The sequence below is a fragment of the Poecilia mexicana genome, unplaced genomic scaffold, assembly GCF_051168715.1.
Source record: "Poecilia mexicana isolate PSO_F unplaced genomic scaffold, ASM5116871v1 scaffold_15, whole genome shotgun sequence".
NCBI classification, from domain to species: Eukaryota; Metazoa; Chordata; class Actinopteri; order Cyprinodontiformes; family Poeciliidae; genus Poecilia; species Poecilia mexicana.
Window position 1 is genome coordinate 13,882,066 of NW_028263384.1, and position 25,504 is coordinate 13,907,569.

General features: G+C 38.1%; 3 protein-coding genes across 3 annotated transcripts; 1 reads left to right on the forward strand and 2 right to left on the reverse strand.

The window, feature by feature from the left end:
- The first annotated feature begins 794 nt into the window (after nucleotides 1–794).
- LOC106914137 (protein phosphatase 2, regulatory subunit B, delta) lies at nucleotides 795–8,651 on the forward strand. Its single transcript, XM_014980743.2, has 10 exons — nucleotides 795–986; nucleotides 1,174–1,248; nucleotides 4,088–4,185; nucleotides 4,331–4,496; nucleotides 4,576–4,688; nucleotides 4,814–4,991; nucleotides 5,100–5,264; nucleotides 5,375–5,544; nucleotides 6,598–6,689; nucleotides 6,864–8,651. Exons 1-10 carry the CDS (start codon nucleotides 980–982, stop codon nucleotides 7,141–7,143), a joined length of 1,344 nt encoding a protein of 447 aa, XP_014836229.1. The 5' UTR covers nucleotides 795–979; the 3' UTR covers nucleotides 7,144–8,651.
- bnip4 (BCL2 interacting protein 4) lies at nucleotides 8,584–13,364 on the reverse strand. The gene is made up of 6 exons (XM_014980744.2): nucleotides 13,088–13,364; nucleotides 12,700–12,871; nucleotides 12,492–12,552; nucleotides 11,429–11,535; nucleotides 10,617–10,766; nucleotides 8,584–9,818 (listed from the first exon to the last, which is right to left on the reverse strand). The coding sequence occupies exons 1-6, from the start codon at nucleotides 13,128–13,130 to the stop codon at nucleotides 9,776–9,778; spliced, it is 576 nt and encodes a 191-aa protein (XP_014836230.1). The 5' UTR covers nucleotides 13,131–13,364; the 3' UTR covers nucleotides 8,584–9,775.
- Nucleotides 13,365–23,585: 10,221 nt separating this feature from the next.
- Nucleotides 23,586–24,785, reverse strand: LOC106914135 (alpha-2A adrenergic receptor-like). The gene has a single exon (XM_088013029.1). The coding sequence runs from the start codon at nucleotides 24,783–24,785 to the stop codon at nucleotides 23,586–23,588; it is 1,200 nt and encodes a 399-aa protein (XP_087869155.1).
- Nucleotides 24,786–25,504: the final 719 nt, after the last annotated feature.

Consider the following 25,504-nt stretch of genomic DNA (forward strand, 5'->3'; position numbering starts at 1 on the left):
TAGTGATCTGTTTTCAAGGTGAACTTGTTTGAACAGCCAAACCTGATTATGTCAGCAGTTGTTTGGAATGTGTATACAACATAGACATTTAACAAATTCGAATTGTAATTGAGGACTAACCATGTTTTATTACATAGCCATGTATTTCATACATCATTGAAATATTTAAATAATTGTGCATGCATTCATTAAACATTTATCTCGAATGTTTATTTAATCGCTTAAGTTTTTTTTGTTTGTTTTTTTAATATAACACTTTTTGACCATAGACAGATTATTCAATAACATGGACTTCCACCATTTCACCACTAGATGTCACTAAATGCCCGTCAAATAGAACTATTGGTACCCTATCCTTTCACGTTTTTAAATTACATCTCACTTTAAAATTGTAATCATGTCACAAAAATTCGAAAACAAAACAAAACTAATGATATGCTTTAAAAGAATATTTCTGCATTTCTAATCCTTCGCATTTAAAATATAAATAAAAAAAATATGCCGCCTGTTGAACACGCGGTTTAAAAATGTAATAGTCTGCCTGGTAGCTCTTTAAGATATATTTTCTTTACTTTAAATTTAGAAATCATTTTCATAGCTGTTCTCTGAATGTAATGTTTGACTCAGTCACCAAAGAGCGGAAAACGTGTCTTAAAGACGCGGAGGTTTTATTATCTAGTTTGGTGTAATAAAGTTGGATAAATGGAAGAAAGAGGGGAAATGTAAGGCGTTAGAAAGGGATGCACGGGAGGATGGATGGAGCCAGGATGTGGCATGTGTGCATGACGTCGTTTCTCCATGTACCGTGCGCCATTTTGGAAGAAAAAAAAAAATCACGGATAATTTCCGTGGTCTTGACAGATCTGGACCCGAGTCTTCTCACTGATTGTGGATGCTATCCGTTTCCCGGAGCGAGCGAGCCGCGTTGGGTTGATCGGGTATCGGATACTGTGTGCAACAAAAGCTGCTAAATGAAGCAATGGCGGGTAAGCTACTTTTGAAGGGAGGAAAAAGGATCCACCTCTCTCTCGGTGTGGCCTGAATCTGAACCAACGTTAGCGCTAGCGAGCTAAGTTGTCAAACTGTGTCCCTGTCAGGTCATCTCATCACCAGTTGAAAAACTAAAATAAGGAGACAGTCTAACCCAAACTAACGCCATCGTTCTTTTCGCAGGAGTTGCAGGAGGAAATGATTTCCAGTGGTGTTTCTCCCAAGTGAAAGGAGCGATAGATGAAGATGTTGCGGAAGGTATGTAGCTAGCGTTAGCTCGGCAGCTAAGCTAAAGCTGCTACTCGGATACCGTGGGGATGGCGCTCTGTGGGCTTGAAGGGAAATTCTCGACACGTAGCCACAGATGCAAGCATGATTTATTTTAAAAGTCGGTTCTCCCGTTCTGTGTGCGTGTGGGAACGCCCTTACCCTGTGAATTGCTGTTTTCGCTAACTAGCTGTAAGCTAGGTGGGAGCTAAATGTCAGTGTGCTGCTGGCGTGACATCATGGCTTGTTTTCATTCATACATGAAGAGTCGCTGTGCGTATTTAGCTGTCAGTCGCTGAAATATGGCCCCTCGTTCCCTTTTTCGGTACTTGTCTGCACTGCCTGTACCTGAAGTGTACTTCCTCATTGTCGGTAGAATGACATTTCAGGTATTCACTAGCAACGAGACAATACTGTTACTCCCTCAGTGACACCCTCTGTATACACATTTAGTCATTCAGGGAAATGCTATTTTACAAGCTTATGCAAATTTCTAATAGAGCCTTTCGCCGTTGTATGAGTAATGGAACATTTTCAAACAAGAAATCATCTAATTGTCTTCTGCTTTCCTGGATTTTCTCATTGATGTCGAAGTTGGCCTTTGATCTTGGTGCAGGGTAAAGGGCTAGTTCACCGCGTTTTTGACATCTGGCATTATTAAAAGAATATTAAGCTAGACGTTTTAGCAAAATGTGTGTTATAAGACCTGTTTGTCAAACCCACAACTTTAAAGTGTTGAAATCGTGCGTGTTAAAAATGAGAACTGCTACAGCAGCTTTAAAAGCTGAAATTCTGTGCTCCTCAATTTATACTGAAATTTGCTGAAGGTGGTGACCAAAAGTAAACAGCAATGTTTATTAAAAAAAATAAATACAAGATTGCTATACGTTTAAAGAGTTAAACGCATGTCAAAATTACAGGCAAAAAAAAAACGCATTCAGATTTGCTGTAATAAAAACACTTGCGGTTATTTACGATATTTGATCAACTTTCAGCCTTTTTAATGGTCACAATAAATATTAGTTAATTGGCTTGTAAATAGTCCTTTATTATTCAGCCTGTAGGTGACATCTGTTGGTAGCAAATTATATTTACACAATTTTAAAATGGTGTAAAAACAGCAAAAAAAAAAAAAAAATCCTGCTTTATGAAAAAGATGCATTCTTGTTCAAATGAAACACTGTTGCATCCTAAAATAGAGTATTTCTAATTTTTGTTGGAATCTCTGGACCTCGCACAGGCTGATTTATTTGTGCTGATGTATCAAATAAGTTTATTTTTTGTTAGTTTCGGGAAACGTGGAAAGTGTTAACAGACTATTTGGCTGATTTGTAAATTCTACTTGTGTTGTGCTTAATTATCATAAGACAAAATCTTTGAAAATAAGCTCAATATCATGCCATATACAGCAATCATTTATATCCAACAAGTAATAATTTCTGTTTTGTGTATATTGCACACAATTACCTTTTGTTAATTTTCAAAACAACAATCTACAATAGCAAATAAAATGTCCTTTTTATGGGACAGTGCCGCCATGACTAGCATATTCAAAAGTTAATCCACTGGAGCATCAACAGCAGCTGCAGACTTTATTGTAAATAAATAACACTTAAAGCTTCTTAAATGTAAAAAAAGGGAGTAGTCCACATTCCTTTAAAAAAAAAAAAATGTTGCTAATCTTGAGTCAGTCCTTGGTAAGAAAAAACAACAACTTGAAAACGGACACTTTTCTAAATTTAAACAAACCAAAGTTTTATCGACCATAATCATCGATCAAGGTAATCCTGCACAGATTTGACAGAGTTGAAGTTTGCAGATTTTGAGGTAGAATCGATCGAGGGCAATAAAAAGAAAAAGAAAAACCCAGTAAAATAGTGAATGACAGAAATCCAGTGTGCAACCTTTGAGTCCCAGATCCATAGAGCTTATTTCTAACGTACTGCTTATTGCTGTCGACGTGCATAGAAGGGATGTTTAGATATGTATCAATCTTTTCTAGGCCAAAGCTGATTGTCAGTTGTGTTTAATTTCTGACCTGCCAATCAGGTTATTTAATCCCAGTTACATTTTAAAAGTAAAAAAAAAAAAAAAAAAGTGCTAAAGGTTTCAGTTTTAAAATGTAACAAACCCAGTTAAGCAATTGCTAAACTATTCCCATTTTTTAAAATCAAAGTTAATGTTCCTTAGTTATTTTTGTGTTTTTTTGCATATATTAAAATAAAGAAGTTGATCAAAGTTGTTGCTGTTGGTCGATTCTTTTTAGACTGATTTTTTAAAAATTTTTTTATAGTTCTTAAGTTTTGATACACATAAATAAAAAGTTCATGCCAATCAAGGAAAAAAGTGTCTGATTCATATTCTGGCCAATATGTTGTTGATGCTTCAGCAAGTATAATGGTCAAGATATAAATACACTGCAATACAATGTATGCTTATTAATGCTGCTGCAAAAATGTTGGTGTTAGACCAGCAAGTAGACAGCATAAACCAAGTGATTATTTTTTTCCTTTTTTGACTCGCTGCCTCCAAGAAATCTGGAAATCTGTTGCTGTGTTCACATCAGTATTGTTCTTCCTCCTCAAGATGATACTTTTGAAACGCTCCAGAGAGCCGCGTAGTGCTTAAGCAACCTCACGCTCAATTTTGCACCTCTTGATGACATTTGAAATCATTTTAGATTCGTATAACTGTGGGTGTGAGAAGTCAGAATAATTTTATGGATATCTTAAAATTAACTGTCATATTAAATTTTGTCAAAAGGGCAATGTTGGGTGAAGTCGCAGTCACCCAATATGTGTTTTTTTTTTTTTTTGTTTGTTTTTTTCAGCTGACATAATCTCAACTGTTGAGTTCAACTATTCTGGAGATTTACTTGCAACTGGAGACAAGGGAGGGCGAGTAGTGATTTTTCAACATGAACAAGAGGTAAGATTTGTTGAGTACAGTAAGGGATGATTTGCTGTGCCATCCCTCCCTCCCTCCCTCTGTTGCAGTGAAAGGATTTAAACCTGGTGACTCATGTTTTTTTTGTTTTTTTTTTGTGTGTGCTCTTATTTATTGTTCTCCTCAGTCTAAGAATCGTCCACACCTGCGTGGGGAATACAACGTCTATAGCACTTTTCAGAGTCATGAGCCAGAATTCGACTATTTGAAAAGTTTAGAAATTGAGGAAAAAATTAATAAAATAAGATGGCTACCCCAACAAAATGCTGCTCACTTTCTACTTTCAACAAACGGTAAGAGGCCTTGACTTTGTTTTAGACTTCATGCCCACGCCTGGTTTTCAAAACTGACGACGTCTTTAACTTCTGGCAGATAAAACTATCAAATTGTGGAAAATAAGCGAAAGAGATAAACGGGCAGAGGGTTACAACCTAAAAGATGAAGATGGGCGACTCAGAGATCCTTTTAGAATCACCTCTTTACGGGTATGTGCGACAACAGTTCAAACCTGCCTCTTTTTTTTTTTTTTTTTTTTTTTTTTTTTTGCCTGTGATGAGTTCTAAAACTTTTTAAATTGATAAGCGATTGTTCTGTGATTGTTTTCTTTTAGGTACCAGTTCTGATGCCAATGGATCTCATGGTAGAAGCAAGCCCACGGAGGATCTTTGCAAATGCGCACACCTATCACATTAATTCCATTTCTGTAAATAGTGACCATGAAACTTACCTCTCTGCAGATGACCTAAGAATAAATCTATGGCACTTGGAAATCACAGACAGAAGTTTTAGTATCCTTTTTCTTGATCATATCAGATATCAGACGCATGCTTTGTAGTTTGGAGTCTGTATTCTACTAAAAGAGAAGGCGGTTTGTTCCTTTAACGCTGCTCTCCCAGATATTGTAGACATCAAGCCCGCCAATATGGAAGAACTGACAGAAGTAATCACAGCTGCTGAGTGCCATCCACACCAATGCAATGTATTTGTGTACAGCAGTAGCAAAGGCACCATCCGCCTGTGTGACATGCGAGCAGCGGCACTCTGCGATAGGCACTCTAAGTGTAAGTTTATGGCTCAATAGAGGATAGTAGGATTACCTCACTTGCTCTTTGTAAATGTAGTTTTGGGAACCATTCTCAATTTTTCTTTTAATGTGTGTGTGTATTTTCAGTCTTTGAGGAACCTGAGGATCCAAGCAGCCGATCCTTTTTCTCAGAGATTATCTCCTCCATCTCAGACGTGAAGTTCAGTCACAGCGGACGCTATATGATGACACGTGACTACCTCTCCGTCAAGGTTTGGGACCTCAACATGGAGAACAGACCAGTGGAGACGTATCAGGTGCGTAGATCTACATCTGCAGGGGTTCAAAACAACTATTTTAGGTGCATCTCTCTGCACTTAGTACAAATATATGAAATGTAAATCCACTAAGACTATTATGACTTTTAGCTATCATTTCAACAACATTGAGTAAGTAACAGTAAATAACCGCCACATTTAGAGTGATTTTTATGTTTATTTATTTGAATTATTATTTTTTTTAATTAGAGAAATGTATTTGATGACAGCTCCATTGAGATACAAATAATCAAAGTAACTTTAAGCTAGAAAAGTCTTGAAGAAATGCTGGTGTTTTACGGGGACAGCCATGTTATCCCTAAAATGTATCAACTTTGGGAATCTAGAGTAAAAGTGCTCCAAAAAAAATATCAAACATGCTAACACTAGCATGTTCCTATCGATATCTAACACAATGTTTCACTGAAGTTGGGTCCTTGTTAGCTAAAATGCTAGTGTAAGCTAACAAGCTATTAATAGTATGTCGGGTTATGTTAGCTAACCCTGTCTGTTGGGCTAAAAGCTGTACATATTCGCTGTCTTTGGCTAATATGCTAACAAGTGCATGTTAGCCACTTTCAGCTCTGCTCATTGAATGTATTGAGCTACAATGCATCAAAATGTTGCCTAACACAAGTTCTATGTACTATGAAAGTCATGTGTGTTTGCTATATTTCGCTACAATGACATTAGCATTCGATGGAATACTGTCAGGTGCCGTTGGTGCCCAAGTCCAATCCTTGAGCGATAACATTCTGCGACTTTTGGATGCACACTTAAATCAAATGCCTAAATTCCTTCATCAGATTCGGATGCGTCTGAAAGCTGCAGGATGAGTAGCTCTTGAGGTCTGGGCTTAATTATTCCCACATGACAACATGCAATTCACTGCTCTCCATTTATTGCCTTTGCAGACAAAAGCAATAAATGGTTGTTTAGAAATGACATGGGCTATGCATTTATAATACGTTTTGTGTCACTACTTTTAAGATTTTCAAAGCAATTGTATTTCTTAAGTCAAATATTCATGTCTATTGAAATGCTTTGTTTCAGGTCCACGAATACCTTCGCAGTAAGCTCTGCTCCTTGTATGAAAACGACTGCATCTTCGACAAGTTTGAGTGCTGCTGGAATGGCAGTGACAGGTAAACAAACGTCCTCCCTGTTGCAAGCAGTTATCGTTCCCCTGCTGCCGCTTTAGATCTTTCAGCATCATCGACCCACGAGTCGCTTTGTTTTTTTGTTGTTTTTTTTTTTTCTCCTTTCGTTTTACGGCGAGACAATCAATGGGGATAATCCGTTTTTACTTCCTCCACCAGTGCCATCATGACCGGCTCCTACAACAACTTCTTCCGAATGTTTGACCGCAACACCAGGCGGGACATTACACTGGAGGCGTCCCGGGAGAGCAGCAAACCACGGGCCACGCTCAAACCCCGCAAAGTGTCCACCGGCGGCAAGAGGAAGAAGGACGAGATCAGCGTGGACAGCCTGGACTTCAACAAGAAGATCCTCCACACTGCCTGGCACCCCAAAGATAACGTGATAGCTGTGGCAGCCACCAACAACTTGTACATTTTCCAGGACAAAATCAACTAAAAACAAAAAAAATAAAAAAATATTTGGGGCTCCAGAGGATAGGGCTTTTACCATACCTGTGTAGTTAAGCCTACTACTTGTCTATCTGTATAAGAAGAAACAGCCTTGTTGTTCCTCCTGGTGAAGAAATTGAAAGCACGTGTCTACTTTTTTTTTGCCACAGGAGGTTGATCCATAGGCCTGTTTTATTTTCGAGTCTGAGCTTAGGTTGTTTTTTGCCTTTGGCACCAGGGCAATCAGCACGCCCCTCCCCTGACCCAGAAAGCCCAATTCGGGTCTAATTGATGGAATGGCACTTCCTAGAGGTCAAACCCTTGAACATTGCTATTTGTGTTGACATTTTAAGCCTTCATTTCACGATTTGACGACAGAACTCTCGGAAGTCCTTAAAGTGACGTCTTGTCAAGGTTGTATTCATCTTTCAGAGATTTTTGGGCCCTGAGAAGCACGGGTGAATAGGCCGGTAGGCCTAACTGTAACATTCCCCCATTGGTCTCGTATTCAGGCCAAATTACTGCTGGAAAAAGGCCCATGAATTTGAAAAGTGGACTTGTTTCATTTCCTCCCTTCCCCCTCCCCCGCTCTCTTCTTTTTATCCCCCAGTCAATACAGCAACGTAAAATTCACTGACTGTATCTACTCAAGTACACCTTGTCATCGACATAATAAAAGAAACTAAAACTACAGATGTGTTTTTAAATTTAGAAGTAAGGTATTAAAACATGTTTATTGCTTTGCATGTTTTTATGTTGTAGAGAGGTGGAGAAATGTCCAGTCACGCCACTGTTTTTTTTTTTTTTTTTTTTTTCTTTCTTTTTCAAGCAGATCTACGTCAAACTTGTCGAGGAAAAAAACTATATTTGGGGCAATCGGTTTGGAAATTACTGTCAGAAAATGTCTGCGTGAAGAGATTAAAGTCCTACTTTTTGACACTGTTTTAGGATGCAGACTGGAAACTGAATGGCACAAAATAGAGTCCAGGACAAAGGGAATCTGCAGCCTTAATACCTACTTCAACCAGTGACAGCTACGAGTTGCGTCCCCGAGCGTTATACGAACCTCATGTGCATTATTTGTAAATCCTATTTTATAGAGTTTTGTCCTCATACACTGCTGCTACACGTGGCTGTCTATGAAAACACACAAAGGAGGAAAATTGCACACCATACATACAGTTTATGTGATAGAGTGCCTCCAAATCTTGTAATAAGTAGAAAACAAAGACAGGCCTCATACATGTGCCCTTTTTTTTTTTTTTTCCTTTTTTGTTTTTTTTTTTCCATTTGATTAGGGATGCCACCCAGATCTGAACCACATACTGCAAACGTGGATCTTTGTAGTTGTGAATGCAGACATGAAGGTTGACGACACAAAACGTATACTGATGACGTTACAAACACATAATAATGCATTGTCTTTGTCCATTGATTCCTAACATGGTGGCAATGTATTCACTTGTTTATTATTTTGACCAAAGTTCAATAAAATTTTAATTGTGTTCATCTGCATGTTTTCCTTTTCTTTTTTGTTATGCGTGGTAAAGAGTTGGAAGTCCGTCAGGCACATAAATGTTTAATACAGGCCTCCACACTGCAGGGGTCCAAACGTTGCACAATTCAGTAGATCCTAACACATTTAAAAGCAAATGTAGCATTAAATATGCAAGACATGAAATATTGATAAAAAGAAATATATATTTAAAGCTGCATTTTACTCTCCAAACAACATAATTATCAGTAATTATTTTCACTGGTTCTGAGCCATTAAGAGTCACTGGTGTGAGTCACTACCTGCTCATTGGACAAGAGTGTTGAGTCCAAGCATATATGTGGGAAAGTTTAGTGGTGGGAAAAAGTGAGAGAAAAATAACTGCAGCCTTTAGAGAATTATGAATCAAAGCCTATTGAGGAATTTGGAGATTAACAATTCGCTCACTTCACCTGGAGTCAGGGATGGAAGAAACGACATACACAGACGCATCTAGAACTTCGGTCACATTTCCTGTGTGAATCCAAACCTGGACTGTTATTTCACAGTGCACTGCAAAACGAAATCTATCAAACAGATATGGTTTTGTCATATAACCTGTGTAACATTTAATGATCTATATGTTAGATTATTGGGAATAACAAAGACACTTGCTGATTTATTTATCAAATGTACTTCCAATTTCCTTAAAATTCTAACATATTTTATTATTATTACACTGAGCTGTTTCTGATTATCAACACTGAGCTAATGATTTTCCTATTAATTTTTGTCACAAGGCTGATCTAAGAAGAATAGCAAATTCAGCACGTCATAATAAATGAAATCAGATCTTATTTAAATAAAAAAGAAGTGATTTATATTATTTATATATATATATATATAATATATATATTTGTCCCATAGCATGCATGTGCAAGGAGCGGTAAGCAGCAAAACGATCATCTCAGTTAGCAGTGAACACATCATGGACAGAGCGATTGGTTGTGGTGCATTCAACAACACAGCAGTGAGAGATCCTCAGCTCTTCATGCTGGCGTCGGGCAATCAGTCAGAATCACAGGTCACATGGCACAGGTCCCAATTTAATAAGGCATGCCAAGCTGGTCGTAACGCGCCGTCCCTAAACGCATCGGCACCTCGCTCAGTAGGTGTTGTGGGAAGTTAGGCGCTTCCCAATAAATATCCTGAAAATAGATAAACATTTTTTATGTTAAAGTAGTCCTTTACAAATGACTAAGTTCAAATATTACAGGTGCATCCTAAAAAAAAAAAAAAAATAGAATATATTCAAAAAGTTTATTTATTTCAATATGTCAAAAAAATGAAATTGATATAGTTTCAACGTAATGTTAATTTAGTTAGTTATTTCTGTTCATTTTGATGATTACGGCTTACAGTTAATGAAAAACCAAAATGGAATTAAAAAAAAAAAAAAAATTCAGTGAAGAGACAAAAATAAAATTTTCCAAAACAGAAATGTTAACCCTACTGATACATATGGCCATAAACTCCACACTACAGTGCATGCGCTCAGCAGTTGAACCAGGGAGATTTCACAACTTTCTGAAGGGAGCCATTCCTACTAGACTTTTTCCTTCCACTCAACTTCCTAATAAAATGTTTGGATGTAGCACTTTTAAAACTTACCTTTCATGGCTTACTCTTCTTGTTGGGTGTGTAAGTAACTGCTGGACAACTATCAAGACAGAAGTCTTTTCATGATTGTGTAGGCCATACCACAACGTTTTCCTAAGGAAAATCATTTTCTTTCCATCGAATTTAACAGAAATAATATTTGGAATACACTACGCTGTGTCTAATAAATTTATAGGATATATGAGCTGAGCTTTTTGAATTCCATTTGTGAAATTCATTATCCTATCAGCAATACTCAAATTTATTGAGATGCACCTGTGTGCTGCGTAAAAATTAATGAGGCTCCATGACATTCCCAGAGTCGGAATATAAATCCTACCGCTTACCCCAAGCCAACAGCGAGAATGTGAGAGATGATTAACGAGGGAAGGAATATCTTCAGAAAGTCGGCGGAGAGGATGCCGCCCTTCTTCATGACACTGGTGTTCCGTATGCTGAGCGAGGTCGAGCGCTTGGGGTTCTTCAGCAGGAACTCCCTGCGGAGCAGCACATTAATATTTCAGTCTTTTTGCATAGATTAAAGATCAGCTATTTCTGGTTTAATGTCATGCGAACGCCCGTGCTCACACAGATACCGCCGTGAAGTCAGCAAATCACAAATATGACAGTATGGGGGAAATATAAGCAATCTAAATCGGGTTAGAGCCCCGAGTGTTTGCAGTTAAAACTACACTAGAGCTATGACAGCCTTGACTACAGTGACTTCATTTAAAACTGAAAAGTAATGATTACTCTAGCTCCTATAATCGTGTTTATTACAGCTATGGCAATGCTTTTCATGGCATCTTCTCTTGGAATCTCAAAGGGTTTCGAATGTTTTTGAAACTTTTAAAACCTCTGTATATCTTGATAACAGCAGCCAAGTCTACACACCTCAGTGAACAGCAGTTCCCCAAGTCAGTGTTTTCCAGCCCTGCTCCTCAAGGCACACTGCCCCTATGTTTAGATGTTTACCTGCTTCAACACACCTCATTTTAATTGATGGTCGATTGCCAGGCTGTTGTTGAATGAGGCATGTTAAAGCAGGGAAACATGCAGAGCAGTGTGCCCTGAGGGCAAGGGTTGGGAAACACTGCCCTAAATGTTCAAACATTTGTGTTTATAAAAAAAAAAAAAAAAAAAAAAAAGAGCTCTTTACTTTGGCGGACTGTTCTCGGGCCGACTGGACCAGTCCCATATCCAGTCGGCATTTTTCTTCATCAGACTCTCCACTTCACGTCTTCTCTCTTGGAAGTCTTCATCTGACTGGAAAAATTGACAGCAATGAAAACTGTCTGCGTTTTAAAACGAAACGTGAGCAACAGATGATTTTAGGGTGTACAATGGCTATGAAGCCCAAGATTAGCGTTAGTAGTATTAAGGCTGATTCACTTGCATAAACTAAGCCTGAATGCACAACAAATAAGAACCTCCCTGTACAGGAATGCCAGAGTTATTAGGACATATTTTCTTGTTCCTGCTTTGACATGTCAAACATAGCGCTGCTACAGTCTTGTAAATGTATACCATATTGTATTGCACCGCTTGAACATTTTGTTACGTTATAACCACAGAAATTGGTTTTATTATAGACCATCATGTGAGAATGGAAAGAGTGTGGCAGCACACCACAAATCTGACTTTTATTTAAAAAAAAAAAAAGAACAGCAAGTCTGCATTTGCAGAGAGAAAAACCATTAGTAGAGTTGTTTCAACTTCACCACCAGCGATGTGTAAGGGACACAACAAACATGTGGAAACAGGAGTTCTGGTCAGATGAGACCAAATTTAAAGTCGTTGGCCTACAAGCAAACTGATGTGCACTGTGGAAAACTAACTCGACACCTCCCTTGAACACACCATCGCCAAGTGAAGCACGGTAGAGGCAACATCCGCTGTGGTGATATGGAAAAGATGGATGGAGTTAAATACAGGGTAGGCGTGGAAGTTAAAAGGCTTTAAAAGACTTGAAACTGGAGTAGCTGTCTCAGATGCTATCTGACTTAGGTTGAGCTGTTTTGTAAACACAAATGGGCAAAAATCCCGGGCTGCAGACTTGCAAAGCCGACAGTCACATACCGCAGAAGACTTCCAATTGCAATTGCGGCACAAGGTGGTTCTAAAAACTATTTTTCAGTTGAATGTAGGAAAAAAAGATCAGAGAACATTGATACATTTTTCAGGAAATGTACAAAAAACTAAGTCGTTCCAACATCTTCTACCTGAGAGCTGTTTCCTTCTGAGCCTCTCCACAGAAGAAGGGGAGTCTGTGATCTGAGTGGGCTGTTGCGGAGAAGAAAATACATAACAGAGACGTGAACACACCCGGAACAGCAGCTTCTTGGGTAATAAGTGTTGCACAACCAACGCTGAAAGAACAGCACTGACTCTTCTTCCTCATTTTTTTTTTTTTTTTTTTTGCAAACCAACCTGTTGCACTGGGAACTTCCTTTGGAGCTGCTCCTGCCTGACTCGTGTTGCGCTTCTAGGAGCATTTTCTCCACGTCCCCCTGCTGACTGGACGTGGGAATGTGCTCCTGGCTTCCTCGATGACTGGTACCTTGGGAGCCAGTTCCACTGAAATGCAGCTCTACCCAGGAACCTTAGGATAAACAGTGTCTACACATGAATGCTCGTTGTTATCCTTTTTTTTATTTTATTTTTTACAGGCGTATTGGTAACAACTCCCACGAAGGGTAAAGTGCACAGCAGAACAACTAACAGTTCAAACGCTGAGGGGGGGGGGGAGACACCATTAAATATAGAGACAACAACGTGTTTCTAATGTTTTATATATCATTAGCTTTCAGTACTTTACCTTGCAAACTCTCGTCAGATGACGCGTCCTTTTGAAGCGACATTTGCGCTGTGCCGTGTGACGAACTTTAATCGGAAACACAGCTTTAAAGGCCTGAATTGTAGGTGAAATGGTGGCGAAATGTCCCCAACCAGCTGGAGTCTCAACTAGCACAATAACAGTGACGCAATATTTTGTTTATCCGAACTGGGATTGGCTCCAAAAAGGAGGGCACGTATAAAACGCACACCAAGTTCCAGTATGACATCTGAGTCAGTGCGCATGCGCAGGGTCACATCTACGCCTTCTGAATACCCTTTCAGTTAAGTTTAAAGCATCACGGATGCATATTAAGATCTGGTAAATTATCACTGTAGCAATATATAAAAAAAAAAAAAAAACTTCGCTCATGTCAGGTTTATTTGTGCAGGTTTGTTGAAATATTGCAGTTCCACTCAGTCGTCTGAAGATGGCAGCAATGACTCATCACTGTCATGTTCTTCAGAGTTGTAGCTGCACTAGCACTTTCCAAACTGTCACAACTTATTTTTTGAGGTCGAGTTTTGATAAACACTTGAGCGGGAGGGATAAAGAGGGGGTTAAAAATTCAACAATTGTTTTAGCAAAGTTAGTTGTTAATTAAATATTAATTATTAGAGGTTATATTCTTCAATGCGTTCGTTATTGTCTTAACTTTTGGGTGGGGAGGTGGGGAGGGGGGTGTAAATAAGACTGGAAAAAACTAAGTTTTAGATGCAAAGCTGCAAGAAGAACCCCCCAAAAAACTGCAAAAGCAGCTGCCATTTGTCAAAGGCAGTTTTACGCAGCGCTGACTCAGAATACTAATGAACATTAACTTGCATCACTTTCTTAAGGCTTTAAAATTATTTGCTACTTTGTGTTGTTCGAACACATGGTTTCTCAATGTAATGCTTTGAAGTTTGCTGTAACGTGGCAACATATGGGGAAAGAAGGGGTATGAATACCTTTGCCAAGCAATTTACAAATCAGTTAAGTTTTGATGTAACTGCGACAGACCTATTAATCGAAGTGAATTAAAGTTTTCAGACACACAATGAGAAACATTACCTGTCATACATTTGTTGAAGAACTGCCCAAGTGTATGCTCCAATGTGAAAAGGTAAAGTACGGATTCATTGTTCATTAGTTCTTCATCAGGCAAGCCCAATTTTGAATCTGGCAAATGTAATTATTTTAGCTCCCATGGAGATAAGCGTGACTGATTATCCTGAAAAAAATGTAATTATTTCTACAATAGAGAGAGCTTCTTATTATTCTGAGATGTGGGTTCCTTTTCCATACAGGAATACATTTATTTAGGCAGAGGGAACTGTTAAGACTATTTTAAATTAATTGTGTAAGTGCAGCAAAAATAAAAGGTTGCCATCAACATCATACAGAACATTTTGTCTTTTGCGAGCTATTTTGAGCAATATAAGTATTGATATTATTATTGTTTAATAAGACGATTGCCAAAAATGGAAGAAGCCATTCTTCTTGTGGCTGAATTTGAATGAACAAATAAAATGAGGAATAAATGGTAGAAATAAAGGAAAACCGCTTTTTTTTTATCAGTACGACTCAAAATGTGACAATTAAAAAAAATATGTAATGTATTTATCTTTCCTTTGGGTGTTTTTCAGCAGAACCTCTGTTTATGGCAAGCCATTTTTAACATTTAATTACCAAAGTACCTGAAAGATTTAGACAGCTGTATAATTCAAAGTCTGTTAAATACCAATTATTTGAGATATGGTCACTTTACCCCAAACTTTACCTACCATAATAACCTGAAATAATTTCATTGCCTTTTTTACAGCTTCAAGAGAAATATACTGAATGATTAATCCAAAGAAACAACAAAGAAAATCATAGAAAGATACAGTATGTAGCCTTATAATCATTCAAATTAATAATTAAAATAGTATCTTATTAAAAAGTCTGAACCTTGTTTAGAAATGTCTCTCTCAGTCTTTGCAATGTTTTTATTTTATGGGCTAATAGAACATTGAATATTAATGCCAACTGATTTGCATGTTGCAGTTATTATGACACATCTTTACATCACTTAATAAAATGTCATTAGGTGTGACTCAATACCAGCTTGGTAGGTTTACTTTGTTCTCTGGAAGTCTCTTAAGATGAAATAAAGTAAAGTTGACACCTTTACCGAAGCTGTCAGAGCTTGTTTAAACGTCTCTGTATTCAGCTAACTCTTTGTGTGTCTGGGTGTGCTGTAGATGACAGCTCATCAATAGATTTTTTTTTCTTCCCCCCCAACAGTTGACTGGTGAGAATAGATGAAGTTCACTAAAAGTAAATAGAAATTGATATTTATGTTGGCTTTGTATGACGGATGCTGGCACTGCCCAGATGCATGTGCATATATGGGAGGATGTTGTGAGCAAAACACCGGGAGAAAACAGAGCGGAAATGATAATATTGGCTGGACTGATATAATGAGATAGAAAACTCGTCAATAAATTTACACCAGGTATATATATATATATATATATATATATATATATATATATATATATATATATATATATATATATATATATATATATATATATATATATATATATATATATATATATATATATGTATTTATTTATTTATTTATTTATTGGTCAATCCATTTTTAAGATCATGGATTATACTAATACGTTAGTTGTCCTTTTCAGTTTAACTTTCAGATTTGGCTGGGTTTTGTATACCCCTTGCTTAATCATAGTCTGTTGACTACATGTTTAGTCAGTGAATATTTTAGTAAAGTGTCTCCTGGTTAAAACTATATGCTAGCGTTGCACATATCAAGTTTCATTTTAATTTCAAGGAGTTGAAGTTGTGAGTTTTGCTGTGGATTAAGGCAGTCTTACCTTCACACCCACCACCATGTAGATCATCACCTCTCGGAAAACTTGCTCCATTTTCTCCTTGCTCTTGAGTCATTGAAATGTGTTATGGCTCGTAGTATTACAGTAGAATACATTCGCAGCTGCCCAGGAGGTAATTTGGTTTCTCCTCCATATAAAATGGACGCCTTCCTGTGCTTATAACATTTTATGCTAAGTAACTAACCAAGAGTACTCAGCTTGTATAATTTTTTCAAATAACTCCTGCATGCGTTATGCAGTTTTACCTTATTTAATCAGCTTTTTCCTACTGAAATTAGTGGCCATTTGTAGTAGGTAGAACTCCACCGCAGCTTCATAACATAGGAGCGTAGAGTTTTGTTCATTATTTTTGTTTATACAACGTAAGGAGGGGATTATGTGGCACTAAGGTTTGTTTAACCACATCACCTCTGTGGTCTTTGTAATTTTGCCATACTTTTCCAAAAAAGCATTTTGGGCAGAGAGCAAAGAAGAAGCCATAGCAGCATGAGGACACAACCGTCCTTTTTAAATCTGCGTAACAAACTAAAACAAGACTGAAAGCCTTTAACTTAGCATATTACAGGCTTGTTAAAATGCCGAGATGTTTGATTTCTTATTCCAAATTCTGTGCCATCCACATATTCTGGCTCTTTGAATTCCCAGTGAGGTCCTCTGGTCCCCGAGGTGTTCTTCTGGAGATCAAGAGTGGCCTCCAGTCAAAGCAGACAAGAAACATTTGGTTGTGGAGTCCTTGAAGATTTAATCAGATTCAGAAAAACCTCGCTGATCCCTGCAGGGAAACTGTTTTGTAAGAACTGCTCAAGATTGTGGAAATATTCAAATTATGCAGAGGTGCAAAAAAAAAATACATGAAAGCACTGGGGTACACTGTCTCCACTGGGTCTGTTAGGGGTTATTGTCAATCAGAAGATGACCTAAGGCGAATTAAGATTTCTTTGTGAATTAACAGAGGCCAAGTGCATGGTAAATGAAAAATGTAAAAGAAAAAATATTATGCAAATCATGTATTTTTTGGGGGTCTCTGGGCGTAGAGGGGGAGATAGCCAAATCTATATTTTAGAAGTCACACTATGATGTCTGTTATTTCTAAATAAAAAAACAAAACAACAACAACTCCAGTTTCACAGGTGTCTTACACAATTAAAAACCGGGTTAATTGTTAATTTTATATGCAGCAGCAAACCCTTGGGAATGGAAGAAATATGAAACCTTACAGGGTCTTCCTGCCTCTTGCAGTCCTCAGAGTCAAATGATATTATCTTGTGTCTTTATCATGGAGGAGATCTAATATACCCCAGTGTGCCTGGCGCATTCTGATTAATAAATAATAGATGACTTACCATTAAATTAAAAACAGCCTATTCATCTCATGCTTTTATTTAAACTTGTTAGGGCTTCTGGACAACTCTTGTTTATCTGATGTCTCTCTAACTACTTCTTTGAGAGTGTGGCAAACAGAAAAAAGCGTATGGGTGATTTCTTTAACGCAAATGGTTTGCTTTATTCTGTCAGGACAGAGATTTGGGGTTTTTAATCAAACATCTGGCTAAAAAAAAAAAATAAAAAAAATCATGATCCAGTTTGTTGGACTGGATCATGAGGATCGTCTTCATTCCACACCGATTACCGTTCTGAACCGCTCAATGACTTCTTCCACAACATGAAGATAGAACAAAGAAAATCTGCTCATTGTTGCTAATGTCAGTGGGCTGTGGTTATGATAGTCAAACTTTCTACCCAGATTGACAGTCCAAGCCAGCTCTTGCATCCATGCACCAGAGGAGTCCTGATCATCCAACCAGAGGTGGGGTCTAACAAGTGTGTGGGCATGTCCGATTGCACAGAGGAAGTAGATTACGGCGTTGTTTGTAAATCACAGAAGACTATGAAGACGGAACATGTGGATAACTGATTACTGTAGAGAAATGTATTATCATAACTAAAATGGTTTTCACAGTTGAGGTGGCAAACATTTGATCAGTCTATTTTAATACAAACACAAATTAGTATCTAAACCAATGACTAGCAGAAAAAAAAAAGAATGTGTGTTGTTTTCTTTGTTGATTTGCTCAGGATCTCCATTAGCTGTCGTTGTGACAATGCCCACTCCTTTCTGTGGTCAACATAATAAAAACACATTTAGTAAGAGTTTAATATTTTTGAAGGAATTTGAAGAAAAGTATATTATGTAGGTGAAAGGTCAAATCTGATGATACTAAGGCAATCTTTTCAAGCTAAATTAACCTAATCTGCATTGGATCAAATTTGACCCATTATTAGCAATTGAGTAGAAAAGAACTATGAAAGGAAGAGGACTGACAGGGAAACTGTGTGAAAGCTGTGGGAACTCCAAATGTGAGTAAGTGTTAAAGATAGTTTTACAAGTTGAGCCATCATGGGCATAAATCGTGATGGTCTGCGGTCTTTGCAGAAGGAAATTAATCATTGTCTCAGCAAACAGTGAAAGTAGACTCATGTGTACTTTAGCTATTGCAACAGCACCGTTTGTAGTTTGTAACCAAACATAAGTCGCATAAGTTACTGTAATTTGACATGAGACAAAAAAAAAACAGCCTAAAAACATGCAGGGCTTGAAATAATGCCAGTGCTTTTGTGGTTTGAGCCAAACCAACTGAGCGCGTCCGTTTATATTACGACTGTTTCATTAATCTTTTTGGGGAAGACAGTAATGTTCATTTTGGCATTTTAATCTCCCAATTGCTTGATGTTGAGGCACTTCAAATTGTAATTTATGCAATGCAGCTGCTCAAGCAGTGCAGCAGACTCCAAGAGAATAGTCATTTTAATTAAAGGAGGCATTCAGAAACTAATCACAGCAGTTTATTTTAATTTTTTTCTTCCAAACACACTGATATGCAATGAGCCAGAACCAAACAAGATATATTTCTCTTGAAATCCTCGTAATACTAAATATTTCATATTGTTAATACTCAAGACTCTCATAAGCAGATGCTTATTTAAACTTGTTCCAAAAACAGACCAAATGTCTACTTTTTTCTCTGCATGAGTACCTTAAGATCTATTCATGCTGCTGTAGAAATACATTCATGTTGCATGATTAGGCTTCGCCACAAAACCTCAAATACAATTTTCTCATAATGGAATATTATGGAAATTCTATTATGTTGTATTTTAAGCCTTTGAGAAATGGCTGAACCACTGGAATCTTACGATACCAGAATCCCAGAAAGCAAGTCCTGGGAACCTCTCAGTTATTTGTATAAAAAAAAAAAAATACATGACTAAAAAAAATGTTTTGTAAGTTACAAACAAATGATTGACTATAAAAAAAAATCAATCTGAACCTAAAAAACTAAGTGAAAAAAAGTACAAACAATGAGAACTTTCAGCATGAAAAGTGCACAAAAATGGACAAGAGACAGGGAACACTGATAACACTCAAAGAACAAAAAAAAAAATACTGATAAGCTGCTGGATATTAACCTCACAGCGTAATTTGCAGAAGACACTCATATTTCTATCCATGCGTGAGTTCTGTTTGACTCCAGGGGAGGATTTAATGATATCCTGATATGAGGGGCTATAATTCATGATAAACTGTGTTCAATACTGTCGTGTTACTCGTCCCTCCCAGGGATAATTTTCTGTTCGTATAATTGTCTTGTTCTAGGGCTTGTTATGAGGGAGTGAGCTAGCTGGTGGGGTGGAGATAACATCCCTCTCTGTACAGATTGCTTCGGGGGTGAGGAGGAGGCACAATTGTTTGTATAGCCATTAAAAGACATGTACGATAGTTTTCAGAAAATTTACAATGTCGCTTGTTTCCTCGGTCTCACAGTGAAAGACGCTCAGTTGCCTGGCTGCCACAATCATTGCATATCATGCAGCAGATAATTGGAGCTAATGATTTTTTTTTCTTTTTGTGCTCCTTTGACAAAGCCTAATTATAAAAGCAGAGTCACATCTAATACAGAAGCCAAAAAGTCATTTATTGGGGTTAAACATTGGAACAATCGACCATGTTCGTGTCATACACCATCGCAGCTAATCATGTCAGCAGAGACTTTTTAAAAAACTACAGCCTGCTAAATATGTGAAGCATATTTTCACTTCAGCACCTTGAAATAAACAACAGTGGGTTTTACTGTCCAAATTCATTTGCATTAAAACGAGAAGAAATATATATCCTGAAGTTGAAGGTGGAAAACATGGAAACCATCAAGGAAATTGTCAGTTTCAGGTTTTTTCATAAAAAAAAAAAAAAAAGATGTCTGCTTTTATGCAAAATCGCTGACGTGCTTGAAGAAATGCAACCTGGTGTAGGGCTGGCCCCAGAAAAAGCAAAATTTGATTCTCAAAAAAAGTAGGGCGGGAGGTGCCAGAGCTCTTAGCATTTTTATTTATTTATTTATTTATTTATTTATTTATTTATTTATTTATTTATTTATTTATTTATTTATTTATTTATTTATTTATTTATTTATGTGGTTCTTTTATAAAGATTTATCTTAATTTATGCTCTTTACAAATGTTCACAAATAGCTAATTTTAAAGAATGTTTTTAACCCTCCTGTTATGTTAAGGGTCAAATTGACCCATTCATTAATAATAATAATAATAATAATAATAATAATAATAATATGAGCAGCATGTGATCCAAACACTAGCTATACATAGACTTTGTAGGTTTTCATTGGAAAACCAGCTTTAGCTTCTCCAAAGAATCAGGGTACAAGGGCGGTGCTTACTATGGCAAATGGTCTCAGGGGGAAAAACGTAATCTGTGAAAATTTACAGTGTCCTAATAAAAAGGGAAAAAATGTTGTCCTCTTGAGTACTTTGCACAAAAGTGCTGAAATCATCACCTGAAAGGACCAGAAAACAAATCCTTTAATACTGTCAAAGGGGGAGTAGGTAACTTGAACACGATTACTGGATGTCATAGCACCAGACGAATGACTGAACACTGACAAAAAAATCGAAAAATATAATTTTGATGTTGACTTGTCTGTGTCGGCTTTCCTAGTGGAGATTAAAAATTAAAATAGTTCTATTTTTGTGAAAAACAAGTGAATTATCCTCATTCAGCCTTCATTTCTAAGCGCTAAATTGCATCATTGCAGTAAATATTGATTGAAATTGTTAGTACTGATCAGATATAAAATATTTTGGGGAATATTTTTTGGATTCTGACAGTGCATTTTTTTTTTTTAATCCCTGAGTCAACTTGAGTCAGGAACATTATATTATTATAGCTGCACCTCAGAAATGAACATCATAGCAGAGTTAAAAGGCACACTGCACTTTCTTAGATTTTTATTTGTACTTTTTATTCCTTTCACTTATCAATTCTGCAACAACAAAAAGAAATCCTAACGAAATATGTTGAAGTTTTGCAACCTACTGCATTTTCAGGTTTTACTTTAATACCCAATACGGAGCAAATGATATCAGGGTCAAGATCAATACAAATAGTCAATTTAATTGTCGGTTTGCTAGTGAACTGTGAAAGTATACTGCTGTTAAATTTAATATATAGCAGATTTATGGTGTGGAGGCTGGGGGGCCCAAATTAAAAAAAGGATCCCCAAATTAAAATGATTAGGGCCCTGTATATTCTTGGGCCAGCACTGACGAGGTGATTATGAAAGTGTCACAAATCTGTTATGCATCTTTTTAGCATTTAATTTCCCTTACTGAATCAGTACCGCAGTGGGGATATCATACAGTCGTCAGAAATAAATAATGTGCCAAACTTTGAAATTTTAGGAGATCTATACCATTGTAGCATGCAGATATAAGTCACGTTTTGATGCATCTGTGTCATTTTAAATTTGTACTCTTCATGACAATATTACAGGTGCTGGTCATAAAATTAGAATATTGTGATAAAGTTCATTATTTTCCATAATGTCATGATAAAAATTAAATTGTCATATATTTTAGATTCATTGCACACCAACTGAAATATTTCAGGTCTTTTATTGTTTTAATTTTGATGATTTTGGCAAACAGCTCTTGAAAACCCAAAATCCCTGTCTCAAAAAATTAGAATATTATGAAAAGGTTCTCTGAACGAGCAATAAAAATAATCATCCGAATCAACAAAGTAACTCTAAACACCTGAAAAAGATTCCTGAGGCCTTTAAAAACTCCCAGCCTGGTTCATTACTCAAAACCGCAATCATGGGTCAGACTGCTGACCTGACTGTTGTCCAGAAGGCCATCACTGACATCCTCAAGCAAGAGGGTGAGAAACAGAAAGAAATTTCTGAACGAATCGGCTGTTTGCAGAGTGTTATATCAAGGCACCTCAGTGGGAAGTCAGTAGGAAGGAAAAAGTGTGGCAGAAAACGCTACACAACGAGAAGAGGTGACCGGACCCTGAGGAAGATTGTGGAGAAAGGCCGATTCCAGACCAAATTAAATTTTCATCTCCATAAAACTTTTCAGCAGATGGAAGCATGAAGTGCTCCAAAATCTTCTGATAGCGGCTGCATTGATCCTGCCCTTGATAAAACCCAGTGGACCAACACCAGCAGCTGACATGGCACCCAGACCATCACTGACTGTGGGTACTTGACACTGGACTTCTGGCATTTTGGCATTTCCTTCTCCCCAGTCTTCCTCCAGAGTCTGGCACTTTGATTTCCGAATGACATGCAAAGTTTGCTTTCATCCGAAAAAAGTACTTTGGACCACTGAACAACAGTGGTCCAAAGTGCTGCTTCTCTGTAGCCCAGGTCAGGCGCTTCTGCCGCTGTTTCTGGTTCAAAAGTGGCTTGACCTTTGACCTGGGGAATGCGGCACCTGTAGCCCATTTCCTGCACACGCCTGTGCACAGTGGCTCTGGATGTTTCTACTCCAGACTCAGTCCACTGCTTCCCCCAAGGTCTGGAATCGGCCCTTCTCCACAATCTTCCTCAGGGTCCGGTCACCTCTTCTCGTTGTGTAGCGTTTTCTGCCACACTTTTTCCTTCCTACTGACTTCCCACTGAGGTGCCTTGATATAACACTCTGCAAACAGCCGATTCGTTCAGAAATTTCTTTCTGTTTCTCACCCTCTTGCTTGAGGATGTCAGTGATGGCCTTCTGGACAGCAGTCAGGTCAGCAATCTGACCCATGACTGCGGTTTTGAGTAATGAACCAGGCTGGGAGTTTTTAAAGGCCTCAGGAATCTTTTTCAGGTGTTTAGAGTTACTTTGTTGATTCGGATGATTATTTTTATTGCTCGTTCAGAGAACCTTTTCATAATATTCTAATTTTTTGAGACAGGGATTTTGGGTTTTCATGAGCTGTTTGCCAAAATCATCAAAATTAAAACAATAAAAGACCTGAAATATTTCAGTTGGTGTGCAATGAATCTAAAATATATGACAATTTAATTTTTATCATGACATTATGGAAAATAATGAACTTTATCACAATATTCTAATTTTATGACCAGCACCTGTATAATTATGATAAACATGAACATTTAATGTGTAACATTTTTCATAAATAGCCACCCACAATGTCACAGTTAAACAATATCAAGACTCTAAACTGGCATGCTGCAACATTGTAATACAGATTGCAAAACAAGCATAATACACACTTTTTTGTATTTTAATTACAAACCTCCTGTGTTTCTTTTGCAAAGGATTTTTCTGAATGATTTTCTGAAGTCTTTGTTGAATATGGTGTATATCACCGGATTTAGTGAGCTGTTGCAGTAGCCGAACCAGAAGAAGGTCTTGAACAGCTTCTCCGGGATGCAGCACGTGTCGCAAACTGCTGCAAGCGTGTAGGTGAAAAAAAAGGGGAACCAGCAAAGAACAAACACTCCCACGACCACGGCCAGGACGAAGGTGAAGCGCCTCTCCCTGTACTGCCTTCCCTTCCACTTGCTCGCCCTCGCAGAGGACAGGTCCTCTGCCTTTGTACAAGTTTCTTTAGATTTCACCTGAGTCGCTTTGGGTGTTCTCCCGCTCCTCTTCTTCATCAGGGAACACAGGATGTTTTCATTCCCATCAGAGGAGGACGGCTCTTCCTCCACGTCCAGCCCGTAGACCTCTTCCCCGTCTTTCAGCTCATCCATTTCCTTCTCTTGCTTTTCTCCGGGGTCCATGTCAAATTGGGTGTTCTCTAAGTTGCCGTTCTCTCTTTGCCGCTCTCCTGGTGAGGCTCTGGTTCTTTTCTTGGCAACCTGGTAGATCCGGACATACACCATAATCATGATGACACAGGGTGCAAAGAAGGATGCAATGCTCGAGAATATGATATACCATTTCACCTCATTGATCTTGCACTCAGGGTTGTCCTTTCCTCCCTCCTTCTTTGTCATTGTGATGAGCGGGGGGAATGAAATCAAGGCTGCAAGCGCCCAAACCAAGCAGATCGTGCATTTAATCCTGCGGGGCGTCCGTTTCAGGTTGTACTCGATGGCTTTAGTCACAGACCAGTACCTGTCCAGGCTTATGGCGCACAGGTGAACGATGGATGAAGTGCAAAAGAGAACATCCAAAGCCAGGTGGATTTCACACCACACTGTGCCAAAGTACCAGTAACCCATGAGTTCGTTTGCTAGGGAAAAGGGCATCACTAAGGTGGAAACCAGAATGTCTGCGCATGCCAGAGAGACTAAAAACAAGTTCTGGGGCGCCTTCAGGACCCGGCTCGTCATCACAGCGATCACTACCATGACGTTTCCAAACACGGTTAGTAAAATAAGCATCCCCACCAGGGTGGTGAGCATCACCGAGGTCTGCACAGAGAAGGGCTGCTTGCCAGGCAAAGTCTCGTTTCTGCTGGTGAGGTTGAGGCAGCCCATCAGGACGAGCCGTGGCGTCCAAAATAATAGTCTGAGTTGTGTTCACTGCGAGCCGAGGAGAAACTGTGCTCTCCCACTGCCTGTTCGGGGGATTCTCTAAAGGAAAACAGCAGCAGAGAACGGTCTCTTCATTTTGCTGAGATTGCTGAAGAAGTCAATAGTTTGTGTCTCCTTTGAGAGTAAAAAAGTATAAACAAAATAACCATGAATATCTCTTTGTGTTAAAGAGACAAGCTCTATTAAAAGTGATTTAATGCATTCCACCTTTTACATAATTCTCTTTTTTACTCAGTGCTGGTAATAGCAATAAGAAATATGAATCCACCTACCTTTAGGAATAAAACTACACATTTTAACTCCCTGGAAGCCATATCATAAATCACCCATTTTCCTTCAATTCCTGGTCTCTTCATCTGTCTTCATCTGTCTTCATCTGTCTTCATCTGGTCTCTTCATCTGTTGCAGTTGTAGTGAAGCTCGTGTTTTCAATGGGCTTGATCTGACGCTGGAGATCTGTGATGCTGCCTCCACTACAGTGAGAACAGGAATGGGAGGAGTTCAACTGCTGAAGACATAAAAAGTGATTCGGTGCTGCTTCCAGACGCCTAAGTCATTGGTTGATTTTTGAGGATAATTATGTTGGTGATTTATAGAAGCAATTTATGTGCACTATTAGATTACAGTGTTGTACGAGTACACGCTATCGTTTTGAGCTCCTG